This window comes from Drosophila kikkawai, chromosome 3L (genome assembly GCF_030179895.1).
Source record: "Drosophila kikkawai strain 14028-0561.14 chromosome 3L, DkikHiC1v2, whole genome shotgun sequence".
NCBI lineage: Eukaryota > Metazoa > Arthropoda > Insecta > Diptera > Drosophilidae > Drosophila > Drosophila kikkawai.
This window is the reverse complement of record NC_091730.1, coordinates 20,214,563-20,235,722: the sequence shown is the minus strand read 5'-3', so window position 1 is coordinate 20,235,722 and position 21,160 is coordinate 20,214,563. Positions and strand designations below refer to the sequence as shown.

The 21,160-nt window shown below is 39.5% G+C and overlaps 2 protein-coding genes across 3 annotated transcripts in view; one reads left to right on the top strand and one right to left on the bottom strand.

Moving 5' to 3' along the window:
• Positions 1-1,241, bottom strand: part of LOC108078865 (capon-like protein) — a 48,571-nt gene extending 47,330 nt beyond the window's left edge. For both annotated transcript variants that reach the window (XM_017172978.2, XM_017172975.3), the window contains exon 1: positions 1,032-1,241. The gene's annotated coding sequence lies outside the window, so the exon portion shown is untranslated. The remainder of the gene's footprint in view (positions 1-1,031) is intronic.
• A 3,530-nt stretch (positions 1,242-4,771) lies between these two features.
• Ir67a (Ionotropic receptor 67a) lies at positions 4,772-6,517 on the top strand. Its single transcript, XM_017172504.1, has one exon. The coding sequence runs from the start codon at positions 4,772-4,774 to the stop codon at positions 6,515-6,517; it is 1,746 nt and encodes a 581-aa protein (XP_017027993.1).
• The last annotated feature ends 14,643 nt before the right edge of the window (positions 6,518-21,160 follow it).

Genomic DNA, 21,160 nt, shown 5'->3' with positions numbered 1-21,160 from the left:
AGACAAGCACAAACACAGACACTCAGTGCTCGCTGCCGAATTCTATATATTCTCTTCTTGTTCTTATTGTTGTGCAATAAATTATAAAAATAATAAACACAACTGACGGTCAGTCGGTCTCTGGCGTTTATTATTTTGGCACACATTCAAGAATAAAGCGACTAATATCTGGGCAAGATCTGCGATGCAACCCAAATGTATCTAGAACGCGTCGCGTAATCGGTTTTTTAGCTGCGATCTGCAAGTTTTTTTCCTCACATTTTCTTTTAGTTTTCTTTTGCGGCATCAGCACTTGCGTGATTATTACGAAATGATGCGAAACTTTCCATTTCTATGCCGCAGAGCAGCGTGGGTGGCTCGAATAGTTCTCGAATATCATCTTGAGAGGGGACAGGGACGGGGATTCACCTGCTTTTACGTTCCCCCCTCTGGCTTGGGTATATAGTTTCACAGTTATCACACGCACATACACACACACATACGCACCACACCTACGGGTGTCTCCGGTCTCTTTTTTTCTCTGCCTGTTTTTTTTTCCTCGACTTGGCTTGGTCCGGAGGTGATTTCAAAAATTAACTGCCAATTCTCGGAAGACGACGCTTTTCTACCTATCCAAACGCTCTCAGCTGAATGTTAATAAACACAGCGGTGGTGTTGGATTTGGTAAGCGACTTGGCGCCGACTTGTTGCTATGTTTGTCTGCGACGGATGGTTTTTTCCTCCAGCTCCGTTGGGTATGAATATTAAATAACTTATTCTCTTTTATTTTTTTGCGAGTTCTGCTTTATGCCTGCTTTTATTCGCAAAATCCCGTAAATTACGACTAACTAACTTTTTCTTTCGGCACTTTCGAACCGATGGAAAAAAAACGGAAACGCTTAGATTATGATCTTGAGAACTTCACTTTCGTCACGAACATAAAAATCCAACGCCAGTGCAGAATTTATTGGGAATGCCGTAAAACCCGTTCTCAAGAATGCAGCGCACGATGTAAACGAATTAATAAATGTGAGCAATCAGCATAGGTTTACCTTAGGTGGCGCAGTTTACTGCAATTATGTTTTTTTTTTATTTTTTATTATAAATTTACTGCATAAATTTGAGCTTTTAACCGAACCCCGACGAGTAACGTGAAACCGTTAGTGCGAAAGGAGGAAGCAACCGGTATGCAGAATTTTCGTTTTTCGGAAGCGACGCGAAAACGCGCAGATACGTATACGTGATACGTCTGACCACAAAGAACGCCGAACAACAACTGTAAAGTTCACTTCGTTCGCTTAGCTTCGAGTGGCGCTATACAGGGTGCTTTTGGGTCGCCAAAACCAGTTTGCGTGCTCTCTTAAACAGCTCTCTTTCTCTAGCTTGCCTGCCACTCGGCTCGCTTGCTCTCTGCGGAAACGAAAAGCGAAAGCAGCCGGCCAATCAGAAGGCAGCACTACACGTGCTCGACGCTTTAGTTGCTGTTGGTTAGGGAGAGGGGGCTAGCGGGGTATGGGTCTGGTTGGATCTCTGTTTTGGTTTTTGGTCGGCTGCTCTCTCTCTCTCTTTAAGACGCTTCATAAGGCTTTCGACCGAGAGCCACAGGGTAAACATGGTTAAACATTGTCAAACATCGGTTTTTGTATTCTTAAATCTTTTTCCAAGTTTATTTAACAGAAACTTGAATTTATGCTGAGGAGTAAAACGTACTTTTAGATCTTACAACTATTTTATTAGCATACTAAATTCTAGGCACAACCTTTTAATGGCTTTAAAGGGTTCAAGCACTAGCTTTAATCGTGAAATATTAGAAACAGGTTTGGGGCAGTAAAAGATATAATTACGGGTAACTATAAATTAATTGAGTTTCTGCCTTTAAAAGTTCTTGAATTACTAAATTTAGTATTTACATAATTTTATTTGAGTTATAATCATAATTTTTATAATTACAAAGTTGCTTAATCATCTTCCTTGAAATTGAAATTATTAAAATATTAATAATAATATTAATAATATTAACCTTATATAAATAATAGTTACCAGTAATATCTCTGGAATATTGCCTATAAGCTACAACAATTCCCCTAAAACAACTTAATTCTTTACATTACCACTGTAGAAATTGTTTAAATTCTTATAAATAAAATACTTAACATTTTTCTAGCTAGTATTATTACCTGATGGCGAGGCACCGCCAACTTAAAAGAACCCTTCTACCAAGACACAAGCCTCTAACAATGCTCCTGATAAATTGGCATTCTCAACGTAGACACATTTCTCAGTTATCCACCGCAGACCCTATAAATTGTCCTGAATCAAGGTTGACAACTAAATTCTTCACATACCAAGAGTAACCATATACATATACCCACATATATAGGCTGGTTTTGCGACAAACCTGAGCCTGTCTCTCTGTGTTCCAGTGACAACTCTGTTCGCATATCAGCGAATATTCACGCATAATTCGTCCTTCTTCAGCGGAGTCCTGTGTATGCGTATCTTCATTGTGTGTGTGGGAGGATATGCTGAAATTGTATTCATGGGAAATATGCAAAAGCATGAAGCCGCAATCATGTGAAGGGCAAAGGCTGGGTACCGCAAAAAGGATGACAAACAAGCGCAAACTCGAAAAGGATGCGGCCGCCGGCCTGGTTGTTGCCAGTTGCCAGTTTCCAGGCAAACGACACGGAACGCAGACAAATGAGCGCAGGATACTCCGCATTAGAGAGATTGCGGAAAAGCGGTCAAGGATCCTTGCGCGACTTGCACATTTGGCTGAGACAGAGGCAGGGGTGGAAATGCATTCGAACTGGGCAAATATTTGCAGTATTTTAATTACATTTTTGTCGAAACTTTGCCGGAATAGAGATTGGAAATTAAAAGGCGGCGAAGGGAGCAAGTTCAAATGTCTGTCCCCGTTTTAGTTGGCCACTTTTTTAATTAAAAAAGCGAACAAGTGAACAACTGAAAGTGGCTCCCGCAAAATGGCAAAATGGCGTACAATTTCACAGCTTAACATGGCAAACTTTTTTGTAGGTCGGCGGCTGCCACTGCCACTGCCTGCCACTGACAAACTTTAAATACTCCCGAGATATGTACATTTTGGGCCTGGTTCAAAGCCCCCATTTCAAAAGGCGTTCAATCATGGCAAGCTCTCCCCTTTGGCCTGTGTCAATTTTCACTTAACACATTGTCGAAAGAAATCTTAAGCAACCCTACTTAGGCGCAGGAGTCCCATCAGCGGAGGGATTCAAGGATACCAATTCAGGCTTCAGGTTTTTCAAGTGCCCCAGGAAACTTTTCCTTTTTGGCAAACTTTTCAAGGATGCTCCACCGGTGCGGATGTGGATGTGGATGAGCCATTGAGTCAACAGCTTTAAAGCCGAATCAATTCATAACTTTTTCCCACACACATGCTTTTCCGTTGCTTTCCCAGCAGCGCCTAAAAGCGCGCTCATTATTTTTTGCATAAATTATATTACGAAAAAGCGAAAGCAACCGAAACTCATTTGACATAAAAATTTACTGCACATGTTCGGGGCTGTGGATGAACTTGATAAGCTCGCAGGATAAAACCAATAAATTTATTGTCGCAAAGTCGCCGGAGGGGGAGAGGAAGCTGAAGCAGAAGCAGGAGCAGGAGCAGGATTGTCAGGACTCTGGCTGTGGCAGCTGCTCGTCGTTGGGCTCGTCCTTTGTGTTAACGCTTCGTTAAATCTGCGTTAATTTATGTGGGCGTGGCTGGCATTTTGCCTCTAGGCCAACATCAGCCAAATGACTTTGATAAACCAAATTGTCTGGGCCCGGGAAAAGATGTAGGCCATGCAAAACTCCCTCCTTACAGACCGGTGAAATCAATCAGCAAAGCAAATAAATGCAATTAATGTTACATTACGCATACGCCATGTTGCTCGGTCCCTACGTCTTGGGGGAAATTATGCCTAGCAGGAGTTTTCTGCAATTTTATGCATGTCAACGAGCAGAAGCAGGGGGAAACCCCGTCTCGACTTTATGCAAAAACACGCGCTCACTCACTCCGGGAGAAGCCGAGGCAGTGGAAAGAAATATGAATAAAGGAAAATCAAATATGCACTCGCGTGAAAATTAATGCGACACGCTCTTCAAGCGTCTCGCAGTCAGCATCCTTTCAGCTCTTTTCTTTTTCTGCACATTTAACTTGTTTAATTGAAGGAGAAATGCCAGCAAAATGAAAGTGCAAACCTAGAAAATTTTCAACTCGAGAGTGGAAGTGGGAAAAACTTGTTGAAAAGTTGATGAGCAGCAGGGGAAATGGTTTATGTAAAGTTAAAACAATACATAATTCATTCGAGAGCAATTAGTACCTCTCATCGTAGGTGAATATCAATCAATAAAGGCAATATATTTTCATTGCAAATATTTGGCAAAACCAAAACTGAAGATATAATCAATTGCAAACAGGCTTAATTGAGCCAAGGATATGTGTGTTTGTGAAAATAAAAACATTGAAAGCAATTTGCTACGGCAATTAGAAAATATATTTGGAAATGTTTAAACGGAGATGGAAATAACGAGAGGTTCAGTCACCCGTTCGGGCATTTAATACATATTTCGCCTAAGCTTTTCCAGCTTATAATTGCTCCTCCTGTAAACCGTAAAACTTAATGCTAATGGCTCCCATTTTTCAATGCCGTGCAATCCGTAGGCCATTAGCCAGCCCTCGAATCATTTATAACCTCCGCTAATTAGCGTTTATTTGAAAGATAATGAAGGGACAGGCGTTGTCTTGGTTTTTCCATCATTCCATCGGGACATGTGGCCGCTACTAGTTCCGGTTTTACTCCTGGCTAACGAGACCAGCAGCTGGCTGCAGCCCATCCTGGACAGTATCTACAGGGATAAGCCTTACGAAACTATACTCCTGCTGAGGCATAGTCGTGACCTTCGGAATGATATATCTGGATTGGAGGGGATTTCCCTGCCTATCTTAAACTTCAATGAGCAGATGGACTTTCCCTTGAGGAGCACCTACAACAAGGAAATGGTGGCTTTGATCTGGCAAACAGGAAACCCAAAGTTTGACTCTGATTTGTGGCAGGCTCTCGACCGGAATCTGCTGAATATGAGGAAGGTCAGGTTGCTGCTCTGCCGGAGATGGGAAGAAAAGCCAACCGATGAGTTTGCTGATACAACTGAGAACCTAAGATTCCTGGATGTAGCAGTAATCGGTCAAGAAAATAGGATATATCATTTACAGCCTTATGCACCAAAACGTTGGCTGGAGGTTAATCCAACCAAAGAAACTATTTTTACACCAATTCGGAACTACCGTGGCAAATATATTCTAACTATTCCCGATCAGTTTTCTCCTCGCTCCATAGTCTCTCGGAATCCGGAGACCGGAAAACTAGAGATGACAGGTTATGTCTACAAGTTAATCTTAGAATTCACCCGGATCTACAACTTCACCTTCCGTTGGGTAAAGGACATTGTGCCAGGTGAGCAGCTAAACCTCTTCCTACTTCGGAATATGACTCTCAATGGCACTATAGACATGCCCATTAGCCTGTGTGGCTTTGAGATGCCCTCTGAGCTTGGGGTTTTTTCGAGCATTTATGATTTGGGGCTGTGGCTTGTGATGGTTCCATGTGCCCAGGATATACGCACCGCTGATGTGTATGTGGTCATGGTCAGTGGACAATTCCTGTTGGTCCTGCTGATTTTCTACTACATCTTTACGTTTCTGGACCTGTGTTTTGGAACTCTGCTTCTCCGAAAACGAGTGGACTGGTCTAGTTTTGTGCTAAACGAGCGCATGATATCAGGAATTATAGGTCAATCCTTCAACATGAGAGCCAGGAATACCCTAAGCTCGAGGGTCACGAATGCCAGTCTGTTCCTGCTGGGACTAGTGCTGAGCACACTTTACGCGGCTCACTTAAAGACTCTGTTAACCAAGCGCCCCAAGGCCCGGCAGATCTCCAACTTTCAGGAACTGAGGGATTCTCCAGTTAGTGTATACTTTGATGAGGCCGAACGTTTCTATCTAACCTCCTTTGATTGGGAGCGACCCGTTACTGCGATACGGGACAAAATTCAGTTTGTAAACACCAGGGATTTTCATGATATAAGGAGCAGCCTAAACAGATCCCAGTCTTTCTCCGTCTTGGACACAGAGTGGCTAATAATGGCCAAGCGGCAGGAGTTTTTCGAGCAGCCGGTATACTGCTTTCTTCCGGAAATGGCAATCATCCGAGCCAGTGTCTTGCTATCCCTGCCCATGCAGGCCAACTCCATTTATGAATATCCTATGAACGAGCTTATACATCGCGCTCAGGATGCAGGTTTGCTGGATTTTTGGAAGCAGGAAACCCTTCGAAAGATGATCAGTCTGGGAATGATTTCCCAAAAGAATCCTTTTCCCTATGTGGCATTTCGAGAATTTAAGGTTGCTGATCTCACCTGGATATGGTTGTTGCTGTTCAGCCTTTTAGCTTTGGCGTTTTTTGTTTTTCTTTGCGAACATTTGGTTTATTGGTTTACTGGGAGAGGTCATTAAGGGTCAAAATGTCACTTGTTCAGATCTTATGTTTAACTATAGATATAAATAATAATTTAATAAGTTTAATAAAGTTCAGAATAATACTTCAATTTGTCTTTTTCATTTATTTTATAACAAACTTTAAGGCTGGAGAATACCCTAACTTTTCTTGAGTTCAATTACAGCCAGACTTGAATTTAGCTACTGTTGGCCACCCTCTTAGTCCTTTTCTGATTCATAGTTTCCCGTGTCCAATTAATTTCCTATAGGAAACGCAAATTATACCACCAAAATCCAGCTCGCACCGCTTGTAAATTATTCCATTGGAAATTATAATACATTTCATTCGAACATTTGATTAATTATGAGTTTACCACCTCAATTTAGCCGACTAATTGGATTTCAATGAGTAGCAAACTAATTACTTTATTTTTGTCAACAAAAAGAGCTTAGTGGCTGATTAAAATCTCAATTTATATGCAGCAATTATTAATTTTAATTATTCATTAGTGTTCCTGTTTAAAGCTTATTTACCAAGAGTTTAATAAAATGTATGTCATTTATAGGTAAAAGTAAACTATTTGTTTAAGAATTTTGAATTATTTCAAGCGAAATTATTTTGAAATGGAATTCAACTCATTTAAAATCTGCTAAACTTGCACCAGATTTTTCCAAATTTTCCTTTCAATGAATCATCATTTTGGCATCCGTTCAAACTGTAAAACTTTTAGAGATTCTCAACACACAAGAAACGTGTCCCGCTTAAAATTGGGGCTCGGTACCCGCATATTCTCCGAACTAAACTGAACTGTACAAAACTAGCTAATGGTGTCGAGCCCTTCCTCCTCACGTTGACATAAATCAAACATTTCGTCCCGGCGTGGGGATTACTTTCAAAAAATGTCACTCCCGTGGCGTCTAAGCGTTCTGTTGGTTTAGTTTTTGTTTCCCGACAACGAGCCTCCATCATTCAATCATCCGGGTTTGGGCCGGGAGTCCCCGGCTCCGGGCTTGTACGCCCCCATAATTGACGTTTACGCCGTTTTATCTTTTAAAGGAATGTGTACACCCGGCGAGAGGCGAAGGCGGAGAGAAGCGACAGGCGGGATTTGCCGCTTATTGGCGAGTTAACGGGCGCATTAAGGGAGCCGCCGCCGACAGCATGTTTATGGCAAAATCAATACTGCAAATGCTTCAAGGATAACTTGATAACTTGATCTCTGATAAGGAATACAAACAAAAAAATCAATTGGGTTATCCCTTTGAATTTACAAAATATAGCTACCACTTTGGCTGGCGGACAATCGAATAATTGATGCACTGCAAGCGGGCGGCAGTTGGCGGAAAATTTTTAATTAAGCCGGGAAACATTGTACGGCTTTGGTGGAAGAGAGTTGTAAACTGATTCCTCATGCACTGCGGGAAAAATGTGTAACAGTTTTTAAGTAATATGTCAGATTCTCCAGAAAATATTTTCTTGATTTCATATTTTGAAAATTAAATGTAAAATATTATTGAAGTTATTTAAAGTTATTTAAAGGGGAATGTGTTTGTTTTATTTTTTAAATCAAATAAATATTAAATTTACTATGAAAAAATATATTTAATTTTGCTTTAATTAGTTAATATATTTGTTATATATTTTTAACAATTTATTATACCTTTTTTTTTTATAAAAAATTTAAGAATTTCAAAACAAATTTTGTACACTTTTGTTTTCTCTGTAATGTAACGTAAACCATCCAGTTCCGCCGCTAGTTTGGTATTTCGTGTAATGCAATATGCAAATTAGCGGCTAGCTGTCGGCTCCAGCCAATGCCCACTCACCGCCCACCGGCCTCTGCCCACTACCCACTGTCCTTTGCCCACCGGCCGGGGGCGTGTACTCCCCTAATTGAACCGCATTTCGGGGCTAATTGCAACAACGTCAACGACAACAGATGAATTCCGAATTTCGCGAAAAATTTTGTTGCTATTTCCCTGTGTTCTCGAATTAGCCAGAGGGAAATTGAGGGTCCAGCATTTTGTGCATTTCATTTCGTGTTGCCTTTCAAAGTGAGCATTGTCCAAAGTCCGAAATGTGGAAAAGTGAAAAGCGGATGGTAAACAGACATGTTTTCATTGAGTTGTGTGATTTTCAGCCATTGTAGACTTTAATTTTGAAAGTGAAAATGATTTAAATTTAAGGGAAATAAATGGATTCTAAATTAACTATAGTTAACTTTCCCTTTCTCTAGTAGAAAATCTATTTTACAATTTAAATCAAGAGAGTAATATGCTTGGAATATAGTTTACAAGTATTTTTGGATTTAAAATTAAAGTACAACATTTTTTAATAGACCTTATCACCTTTATTTATTTTAATAATGTCCCATTACTTAATTCTTGAGCTTAATATTTCATAAAATACAATGCAAACCTTAATTCAATATACTCCCACAAACATGTTGGTTTCTTCAAATAATTCATATCATTATCCAGCATCCGCTTAACCCCAGAGCATTACATTTCAATTTATTATTGATAGCATTAAAACCAGCTGGAAAAAACCATTGTTAATTGTAATTATTCAAGCCACAAATTGGCCCATGCGTTAAATTAACGGCGTTCAGTGAAACGCATTAAAGTGTTGACCAAATCGATGTGGAACAGACCACATGACACACTAATTGAGCTCCTCCTGTTGCATATTTAAAAGAATTAAAGTTATCAGTCTTTATATTATAGGATATAAATATTTGTATCATATTTTACGGTTTATACTATATTTTTCTCTACAACAAAAGTCCCTTCATATTGTGGCAGCCAAGAAGGAAACAACAAAATAAATGATGAATGCTTTCTGCTTGGCCAAAGTTGTATGGCCAAAGTTTTCCCTGACGAACAGCAGGTGGGCGTGGCAGTTGTTGATTTGGCATTCGTTTGCATTTGTTTATGCAAATCGGGGACGAACAACACCAAAATAAAATAAAGAGACTGTCAGGCGTCACAAAAATTGTATTCTAACATAAATTAATGCCGAATACTTTGTGTTTCCATTTAACTTTTCGGGCTAATTAGTCGTGAATTTTAACGCTTTCTGTCATTTGCATAAATTTGCTAAATATTCGTATTCGGTGTTGGAAAATCTGTAACATTCATTTGCATTTGTTCTAATTATGAGCTCAAGCAATTAGCAGATGGAAAACTTTTCACAAGGCAGCTGAGCAAAAACAATAAACGGAAAATCAAAACAAGCTTAGTGCAGACACCTTTTTTGGGGGCGGGCCTTTGGGGGTGTGCCAATCCCTCAGGGAAACTGTCAAAAACTCAATCACAAAACTTTCATCTAAGCCGGTTGGAAAAGTTGTTGCCCTTTGTTGTAGTAAGGGTAGGGTAGGTGGTGGCAGGGATGCCAAAAAATCTATAATACAAAGTAACAACTAATAAAGAAACATTTGGAAGAAATTAAATGTAACGGGTAGGTTTGGTTATTTTTAAATTTTTCACTGTTAAATTTGGTAGATAAAATTGAAATCTCTTAAATAGATTTATAACAACGAACCCACTCATTAAAGAACTCACTCGTCATTTTGGTTCGTTGATTTACACGTTTCTTTCACTCTCTCTTGCCCTCTTTACCCACTCGTCGTTCTGCTTGCTCGTCGGTCACTCGATCTTTGGTTACTCGCTCGTCTTAATGGTTGTTGTCTAGGATAAAAGAAATTTAATTTCTTGTTTTAAATAAAATGTCACGAATAATACAACGAAACAAACTACGTTATACTAAATTCAATAATATAAAACATAGCTGATACTTTGCATATTTTTAGAAACTAAAGAAAACGACTAAAAAAATATATAAATGCTAAGGAAAAGGTAAAGAAGTTCCTCGAACTGAAAAAAAGACAAACACCCATCACTAATGATAAGGTGCCTAACCATCCCACACACCTTGGTTGGCATTATTAACAAGTTTTCTATATGCAAATCAGCGGCAGCACAGAACTTTCAATGAAAGCAAAACAAAGCAAAGAGGTAGACAATGTTTATCCACCCAAGGCCATAGAATTTTTAGCACCACCACCATACTCCGCCCAATCCTGTTCATTTTCCTCTGGCTGCCAGTTTTCCATCAGAATGGGAAAGTAAGTGAAATTGATGAATGGTCTGGTGACAATAGAGTGCTGCTGCTACTGCTTCAGTTGTCATTCTCGGAACGGGCTAATAAATGGATGGGATGGCCAAGACGCAGGGAAGCAACTTCAATAAATTTAAAGCCAAGCAAAAAAGATATCCCTTCATAACTTTTTCCGGGCAGAGTAATCCCCGAGCCTGAGTCCATCTTTTTGACCTCTAAAGCTGCCTATTGATTTGTCAATGCCGGGTCTTAGTCCTGGCTGTGCTTTTTTTTTGTGTCTTTTTCTGTGGTCTTGGCCATAAATCAATCCGGGAAGCATTTTGAAAGCATTAAAAGCATTACAAAGAGCGTCATTTCGTGGTTGTTGTACTTCTTGCGTGCTGCTCCAGCTTTCTTCTGCCGCTGCTGCTGTCGCTGTCATGTCTTTGTCATGTTGAACAAAAGCCTTCGCAGTGCCAGCGTTGCGTATACGCCCTGTGGCCCTCCGAGGGGAGAAAGCAAGAGATATGCAGAGGGACGGACACACATGCAAAGCGACATTGCCAGGCAACCAGAATGAATGCGAGAATGAATGACTGAACGAATGAGCGGATGAAGGAGTGTATGGGAAACCTAAGGCAATCTTTTGTCCGCCTGCCCTGCCACGGCACGCCTCTTCCTTTCCTTTCATTTTTCCCAATGCGTGTGTTCTTTTCGCCAACCATTTGATTGTTTTCCATGTATTTCCATGTTATCAGGCAGATACACTAAAAAAAAGGAAGTGTGGAGATAAGTGCTTTCTAGCTTATGTTTCTTTTAGGAATTTCAGGAAAAATTAATTTTTTTTTTTCATATTTATTTGTACATCCTATAAATATATATACTTAAGTAATACACCTGTTCTTTAATAATTTTTCTCAGTGCCCCACTATGACAACAGATCCAAACTCGTCGCAGACATCCTTGAGGCTCTTTTGCTCATTTATATGCATTCGCTCCGGAGGACACAATATCGTTGAATAGCTGCGTAAGAGCGAAACATTATCGTTTCATATCCGTAAGGTCAGCAAATGTCGTTTGGTGAAGATTGGATGGAGGTGGAGATAGAGGAGGGGAATGGGATGCCACATGCGTTGCGGCATGCAACATGTACCACACGACGACGAATCAAGACCAGAACCGAAACAAGCTTCATTTCGGTTTCGTTGGCAACCAAAACAAGTTTGACAGCTCTCGGCCAACACTGGGCAAACTGACAGATACAGATAAACCAAGGAACTCTTCTTGGCGCTGCATCAAGCCACAAAGTTCATTGCCACCGAGCGAGAGCTGATGGGGCAAGGAGAATCTTGAGATTTAAGAGAAGGTAAGAATATATGTATAAGTACACGAAAGGAAAATAGTAAAGTAATTGGAAAAGAAAAGGTTACAAAATTTAGGAAGGTATAAAAACTTTTTTTAAAAACGACTCTTCTTTAAAATAAATACATTTAAATCTGTTTAGATTAAGGAAATATTTATATGCAATTTAAGCGTATTTATTTTGTAATAAAAACAATTTCTTGTAACCAATAAATTAACAAGAAATTAAAAACTCATTTATTATAAATTATATTTAGTTTTTTCCCCTGTAGAAAAAATCGCCAGCATCATGAAAGTGAAGACGCAAATTGCTGTCGCTATCAACGGCCAACTTGCTGAACAAGTTTCGGTTCTATTCTTTTGCCCAGATAAAAGTAAAACTTGAAAAAAGGAATATAGTATATACATACAGATGAATGTATATTGTGGCCCCAATCTAGGGGAAAAAAAAGATAGAATGGCAGAGAGCCATAGTGGAACTTTTCAAATGCATAAATCGAATGCATTCGTGCGAATTAAATAAAACGCCAGCTGCCATTATCCCATATCGAAGCCACATTTATGCTTTGGCGTATAAATTGATGGCTGCTGTGGCAGCCACTGCTGCTGCATCATCACAAATAAAACATTCATTTGGATTGACATTTTAAAATGCTTTCCATGCACACGAGCTTGGGAAATGGTCGAATATATATGACAATGGAAAATGTATCTTTCCCATTTAAAATGGCATTGAATTGACCGCTGCAACTAGCGCGAATAAATTGTATTTTAAAACTTTGGGTAAATGTATATCCCCTCTTCCTGATTTGGATTATCAAATGTTAATTAGCCAAATGATGATTTCAATTCATTTGCGGAAGTGGTGAGCAGCAGCCACTTGGCCGTGGAATTGCATAACGAGTGCTGGTTAGGTATAATTGCATTTATTTATTATTACATTTCCGAAATATTTATTGAGCTAGTTGTCAGGAATCCAAATTTGTTGATCCTATTATCCCAGTTTTGTACCTTTTTGGGTTGGTTAGATTGGGGATATTGTATAATTATTATTTTATGAGTTACATTTTAATTGTAAATGTTCAGTTTCTGAAGGTAAAATATTTGTGAAATATATAAATATTTTGGCTATACATAATTGATAAATATAAATGATTTTTAATTGCTGCAATGGATTATGTATTTATTTTGACGGGTTTTCTTTATTGATAAATGAAAATTAAACTGTTTTTTCTTGATTTGGAATTATTAAAACTATTTATGAATTACAGTATAAAATAATTAAATGTGGAATGGCCTGTAAGGTAGACTCTTAATCTTATACTAAGATTCATAAACTAATAATAATTATAATTCTAATAAATCTAATAAGTCTAAGTCTTAATTTTATGATTGATTGGCTAACAAATTCTATAAAATTAAAAAAGCTAGAGATCGATTAATAATGTAGTTTATGATGATTGAAAAAATACCCTAAAATAAATAACTATATGGACTAATGAAACTCTTGCGCTTTTAAATGCTTTTAAAAAATCTTCCACACCTTTTCCTCAGTTAAATTTAAAATTATATGAAAAGAGTTCCCTCTTGTAAAATTGTGAGAATTTTCTATAATTTTTCCTGAGCTTTGATAAGGTTTTCCCGCCACATTAACCGCTTCATTACGCTCACATTCATCGTCCGACGTGACATTTCAATTGGCCCGTGTCGGGCCAAAAGACTACATAAATCCCCGGCGCTTAGCCCATAGCGCTCCCTCACCTTAAGCACTTAACCCACCCCCAAAAACTACAATGCCCGCACAGCACATTCATACACACACAGACCCACACGCATTCATATTCGCACTAGCAGTCGCATTCGCATTCACGTTCACGTTCAGTCGAGAGTCGTAAGTCGCAGGAGTGGCGAATGCATTGCACGTACAAAAACCTCGAACTAGCAGGAAGCAGCGCTAAAAAGTGTAAGAAAATCAGCAACTAAATGGCGGGGGAGAGCCGGATACGGTAGGGAGGAAACTCTGGGTGACCTGGCACATTTCGCTACTTAAAGCCACAAAAGCCATGGCAACACACACACACACACACGCTGGGAAGATGCGGCGACGTCTTTAGCACCGCCATTGTTGTTAATTTTGCAAGGCGGCGCTGGCAGGCAACTTAGCGCCGGAAACGGAAACTACGAGCACTTGGCTGGGTCGTGTGCGAGTGCGAGCGTGTGTATGTGTGGCATTTACAGTTGAGTTATGAGCCAACATAAATAAGATGGCAGCGGCAAGGCAAAATGGCTGCCAAAGTTTCTGCGGAAATTACCTGAACTACGTCGTTGACACAAAATTGAGCCAGCAGCACTTTGACATTTGCCCTGCTTCCTCACCTTGTTTTGCGAATTACCGGATAACGGATCACGTAATGCTGCCATGCAATGCCTTCTGCAATTGAATTAGAGGCCCGGTTAAGCCGCTGAGCACGGTTTGATGAACTGCTAAGCTTCCTGGAAAACCCAAAACCCACTTACAGACAACAACATTGTGTAAGCCCATTAGGCCTGTCAAAATCAGGCGAAAAAATACTCCCAAAAAAGGGTTAAACAAAGGCCACGACCGCAGGCGGAAAAAAGGGTTCTCGCTTGTTCCAAATTTATCTATGAAATATTTACATTTTATTGCAAGTTTTCGAGTGTCTCGCCGGATATTTATATTTAAATTTCCCATTAATCCCTTACTAAACCTCCTTCGTCTGCCTCAGCCCCAAATTTGTTTCACTTTCAGAGCGAGACCCTTTTTTTCTGGCGGATGAAAATTGATTTTTGGCTTTTGTGTGGCAAAATTTGCTTTTGATTTGAATAAAAATGCAAATGTCTAGACTCGGAGTCGGGGCCTGGAGGGTTCTTGAGCAAATATTTATATTAAAGTAAGCGAGCGGCTTGGGCACTCATCCGAATGTGATTCCTTATTTATTTTTGGACCGCGTAATGCAATTGTTTGGCCTTTGTTTCACGCTGCACTGACCATCCAAGCCCAAAAAAAAACAGAAAAACTGTGGTAGCAGATCCCGGACCACATTCCTTGATATTTATTTCTTTCTTTCCTTGCCTGTTTTCAATTTACGTTTACCATAATTCAGCAAAACGTTCAAATGGCTTGCAATAAATTCGCAACATCACGGAATAGGGGTAGGTAAGGGTCGGAAAACCCCGCACGATTTACTTTCCCATGCAATATTTATACACAAAATGTAAACTTTTCCGTTTTACTTTATTTTATTTGCACTTTATTGCACACAATGGCAATTTATGTTACCCCATTTCCAGCTAGAGAGAGAGCATAAAGTGCGCAGACCGAAATATAAAAGTACATATGGAACTGGTAACTGGTAACTGGCAACCAGGGGTCATGTGTGTTGGTCAGTGTAAAACAAATGCTGACAAGTGCAATTATCCCGGGCCAAGTCCTGCCCTCGTAATGAATGTAATGCCAGCAAATGGCAGTGTAAGTGCGGTATATTCCACACCGGAATCAGAGTGTTTTTGCTTGCCAAATGGTTCGGTGAAGTGGTTGGTGGAGCAGAGGTGGATCCTGAGGTGGTAAGAGGTCCTGATTCCCGTTAAGACCCACGCGACATTTCGGCGGACTGCCAGGAGCTTTAAGATTTAAGCTGGCAAACCATGACTGTTCGGTTATTTGATGCGCTTATAACGGTTTATTGCTCTTAACCCTCTTACTACGATCGAAATTAAAGCCCCGATTGAGCCAGTGCATCGAGGTAAAAATTGAGAGACCGCTGGGGGTATTAAGGATGCTTCAAGAAATTTATTGTTGATGATAGAAATGAATATAGTAAAAATACCTTAAAATAAATAACAATATTACTTGTATAATATTTAAATCTAAATAATGTTTACGTGATTACAATAAGCATTTATTATTATTATTCTTAATATTAAAAAATATTTAAATAGTAAGAGGAACAGTGTTTACTATTTGATTAACATCAATATATTGATATATTTATTTATTAATTATATTAAATGTATTATAAAACGCCTAAAAAGTATTCTTAATATTCCAAAATATTTAAATAATATAAGAAACCATTTTTTCTGTATATAATAAATCTTAAAACTTTAATCAAAAATAAACTTTAAAGATAACAAAATGCAAGTAATTTTCAACTCCACCTCTTAACTAAAATTACCTTTTTTCGTACGTATTATTATTTCTAGCTCACATGAAAGCTACCAGGATATTACCCTAAAAACACTATAGGGAACATTTTCCCACCTTGTCACCTGTCCCTGCCTAAAACCATGTTTTATCATCGCCCACTAGTTGCCACGAAATACTTAAATGTTAGCATCCATAAAAGTTGGCTTCCGTTTTAGCGCCTGTCCTAAATGAATTTATGTCACCGGCACTTCATTTAAAGGCCCAACAAAAACAAAAAAGAAACAAAAACGGGGAGAAAATGGGAGCTAGAGTAAAATAAACTCCAGTCACTCCCCAGTCTAATATTCAGGCCGAATGCAAGGCACCACAAGCCCGGCAAGTTTGCGTCTTGTGTCTGACATTAAATTAATTTGTTGCCTACAACTTTGCCGGCGGCAAATAGTGCCCATGGGTGGCCTTGCTCCTTTTATTTCCCTCTCGCAACTACAACTCCAGCTTCAGTTCGTTCTCTGCTAGCTGCTACCGGAAAACTTGTTAAAGACGAAAATAACAAGAAAAGTTTTAAATCATTCGCCAGAGCCAATGTCGCAAAAGTTTGGCCCTACCCCGAAAAAAAGAGAGCAGTCCCGAGAACAGAAACTAAAGTGGGTTCGTTCGGTTTTGGGAGTAGAAGAAAGGCGTGTGTGTGTTATGGATGTTGTAACTGCGGGCCTAGCTGGCATTACCCATTACATCGGTAGCCCCGACCCTCGGAAGGCGTGTCAAGGTTGTTTGGATTCCTCTATATATGTATACATACCGTTCCAGCTGACAGAATTATGGCTGGAGTACAACCATCGCCCAGAAACGGGGGAATCACCCGGAGTACTAAATCTTTGCCTTAATAGTCAACGCTTTGGGGAAATGTTTATTGCTGTTTGTACTTAGCCAGTAACCCAAATTGATAACAAAAATAAACTTTAGCAGCTGTCCATGGCCATGAGATGCACTCGTTGGGTGGCAAGGCGTCTTTGGTGAATAGTATTTGTCTGTGGTAATCAGGGTAAAACTTATTCTTGATTCGCTTAACTTGGATTATAAATCTCTGATTTGTAAGGGGCTATTTGGATTGATACATTTTACACTGGAGAGGAACAGCTGGCTTTTATTATTTGTAAAATTTATCACAAGTCTTGTAATGGGTATTAATGTGGGTTTATTTTATTTGGTAAATGATTTAGGTTGTATTTGATAATAATAATAAATTATTTGTATGTGAAATATATAACACTTTCTAGTTATCAGCACACTCTCGCTTTATGTCAAACTCGTTGCCTTTACTCGTCGGCTTACTCTAAAGCTCGCCGTCTCTATTCAACCGCTTTACTCGTCATTTCTACTCGCCATCTTTACTCGTCGTTCTGCTTGCGCTTCTTGGAGGGTGTTGGTAAGGGAATTGTAGGATTTTTTTTAAATATGAATCAAAGAGTATTTCTCTAGTCGCTCATATAGAGCTCCCAAATAAATATTTTTACATTGTAATTTGATTTTTAAGGTGTACAGCGTCTCGCTTCATTGACGAACTTGACCCACATTAAGGTTTTATATACTTAAGTATGTGGAAACACCATTTAAGGGCACCATGTTCCCCTAGCATTTCCCATTCCCATTCCTGTTGCCACACATTTCTAAGCCATTAGCTGCAACTCGACCAATTTGTTGATCGTTTGCCAGCACTCTTCAATTTTTTTGTATCTCTCCTTCTCCCTCTCTCTATTTGAAACACACTCATTCCTAACAACACACGCTTTTTCGCCCGCTTTTCCACCAGCTTTTCCACTCGTGTTTCCGCCCCGCCTTACCTCTGATTTCCCCCTTTTTCCGGCAGCAGCAGCAGCAACAACTTCATTAAAAGCTCGACACTGCAGCGGAGTAAACCAATTACAAGTTCGCAAGGGGGAAAAGGGGAGGCTGCACACAAAATGTGATTAGAGTGCAATGCCGGAGCGGAAGCAGAGCAGCTGCTCCTCTTGGTTCCTCTGCAGAGCAGGACCAAGAGATGCAGCGGCGGCGCTCATTGCAGGCACATAAACAATTTTATGGGGAAAATTTTATAAGCAACAAACGAGGATGGAAGCTTGTTAAATGATTTAGGACCAGTGCAGGGTCCAGAGTCCAGGAGTCTAGGGTCCTGGCTGGTCCTTACCCATCTGCAATATGCTGCGACATGCACTTAAATCAATTTACTTCTGCCATTTGCTAGTGAGGAATCACTTTTTCAACTGCACATGAAAGTTGGCCAAGGAAACTATTAAATCGTGCGCATCGGCATCAACATGTCCTTCGTGTGCCCTTTTTTCTTTAGGACGGGCAACTGGTAGTAAATTAAATTTCACCCATAATAGACTCCTAACGTCATCGTTGAGAACGCAGACACTGGGAAAATAAAAATGGGTAAAAATTTGTTAGTTTATAATAATAAAAACTGGAAATACTGGAAGTTTCTGTAAAGCTTCTAATTAACAAATAAATTCGTAGTTTTAAATAATTATTACTAGATTTTCATTTCTGAAAATATATATATGGTACTTCTTCAACCCCCAACTTTTCTCTCTTTAATTTTCTTTCTCTGTTTTTTCAAACTATCCAAACTTGTGCATATTTTTCGTGACATTTATCTAGTCACTTCCCCTTTCCAACCACCAGTTTCCTTCAGTTTTCTCGGGACTGTGAAACATTGTTTTCTTTGCACGCATATAAGTAGACTAAGGTTTTCTTCTCTGGCCTTTTGTTTTGCATAGCGTGTTGGGTCATCGTGCAACTGCAGAAATTGCCCAGCTCCCAGTATCCTTTTTCCTGCCTGCCCTTTTATACCAGCCCCTTTTGTTTCGACCCCTATTGTTTGCCTCCCCCCTTTGTTTCCTGTGCCAGTGGCTGTCATGTGTTTTCCCATTACCAACTGCAACACTTCCTGTGCCATTGTCGGCTGACTTTTGTGTGGCTCACATGACGACGCCTCGTCGTCGATGGGTTGAATGGTGGAGTGGACGTTGCATTTCCCTGCACATTTTCCACATTTTTCCTTGCACATTTAATTATGAGTGCAATTCTCATTTGCATGTTGCCCCGGTCACAGATTTTTGTCTTTCACTTGGAGAAAAAGGGGGAGCTTAAGTGGTGTGTAATTCAATTTCATTTGAAGTTGAAGAATTTTCAGAATTATAATAAAATATTTGCAGTTTTTTACTTACTCTTATTTTGTTTGTTTTATTTTCTTGAAAAAGCAGTTCATTAAAATTAATTTACGTGTTATCGAGGACTGGACTTGGTTTCAGATTTCATTTAAATAAAAACGAGTTTCTGAAATATAATACTTTAGGGCTCTGTACTTTTAGCATTTAATCAATAATTTTATTTTTAAAATATTCAAGAAACCTTTCAAAGTTTTAATACTCTTTAGAAATAAGAAAATTCTTACAAGCAAATTCTTATAAAAGAAAATGTGACTTATATTCTTGGGTTCTCCTTAAGCCCGTCCTGTCATTCAGATATCCTTCCTTCCCATAGAAACCTCAGCTGAATCGGTCGCTAATTTAATCAACCGGATGCGTTTAGTCATTTAAGGACGATTAGTGTCATTGAACCTACACACACACACACGGTGGCAGGAAGTGAAGTGTAAGGAGCAGAAGGGTGTGGGGTTTGGTCCTTCTCACACATCTGATTAATTACAGGAGCGGCGCGCATCTCATTGGACGCACATTACGCATACGCACTTTGGTACAAGATTGATGGCACAGTCCCTGCCTTCCCTGCCTCCGCTTTTGATTGATTGTGTTCCTTCAGCAGTTTGTCCCGTGCAGTTTCCACTCATCATCAGCCATGCAAGTCGCACATCCTTCAGCTATTCATCAGCAGCTGCCCGTCTAATCATGGCCAGCATGTTTTCATTCCCTTTTCAAATTTAGTTTTTCCTTTGCTCTCCTTTATTTTTCCTTTTTTTTTTAATTTGCTATTTTCCGCCGTTTGTCGGGGCAGCAGCATATGCTCTCCTCTATTTTTCTATTTTTCTGTGCCCTGTGTGTTGATGAAATAAAACTCACTTGGCTTTCCGGGCACGTTGCTCTAAACAATTGCGATGCCTCGAAACATTTTTGGCATTTTCCGCAACTATTTGCGACAGCCCGACGCCTGTGGCGGCTGCCTTAGCCAAGTTAATGCACTTAAAGCTGACGAATTTCACGCTTAAAATGAGCTCTTTTATTTTCTCTTGCCTCCTAATTAGCATGCAAACTTCTGCCGAAACTTGAAGTGACACAGAAAATAATATAATATAATATGCGTCTGCCGACAGTTTGCTTAGCCGTCATGTGTATTCCTGGCACGCGACGCCTTTCAAAGTTGGCATTAAATTTCAAATTAAATTGCTGTCTGCAATGCGATACACGCACAAGGATATATAGAGCAGGGATGCTGCTGCTACTGCTACTGCCGGCAGGACATGTGTTAAAAATCAGCGTCGGCAGCATTTGTCCTCCATCACGTATACGTCACGTAGGCAGCAGAAGCAACAACAGCAGCAACTACACGGCAACTTGTCGATTGGATTTCAGCTTAAAGCATAAGCTTTAAGCCAAAGCCAACGAGAAATTACGTATACGCCACGTGATGCAGGCACGTTGCGTTGTTATAAAAATAAACTTCAAACATCCAACTGTGCACAGAGAGAATTAAATTTATGGTTTAGGAGCGGTGAAGTAGCTTAAAAGATGTATAGGATTTTATGAAACATTTGTGCCCGGAATTAAAGAAGAAAGTTTAAATCATTTAAGAATGCCAAGTACTTGAAAAGTACACCTTAAAATACCAAGAAATATACATAATACATGGGAAAACAAAAATAAACTTCCAGCATTCATTTGTGCACAGGGAGAATTTAAGAATAAATACGATTTCAAGCGAATTTTTATTACTGTTTTTTTCTTTTTACTAATTATTTAAAAGGCGTTGCTTGCCTTTGTTTGCTCGTTCGTTCTTATGAGATTTAAGATAA

Coding starts and splice junctions, on each gene's coding strand:
- Ir67a (XM_017172504.1), top strand. CDS start 4,772: ATGTGGCCGCTACTAGTTCCGGTTTTACTCCTGGCTAACGAGACCAGC.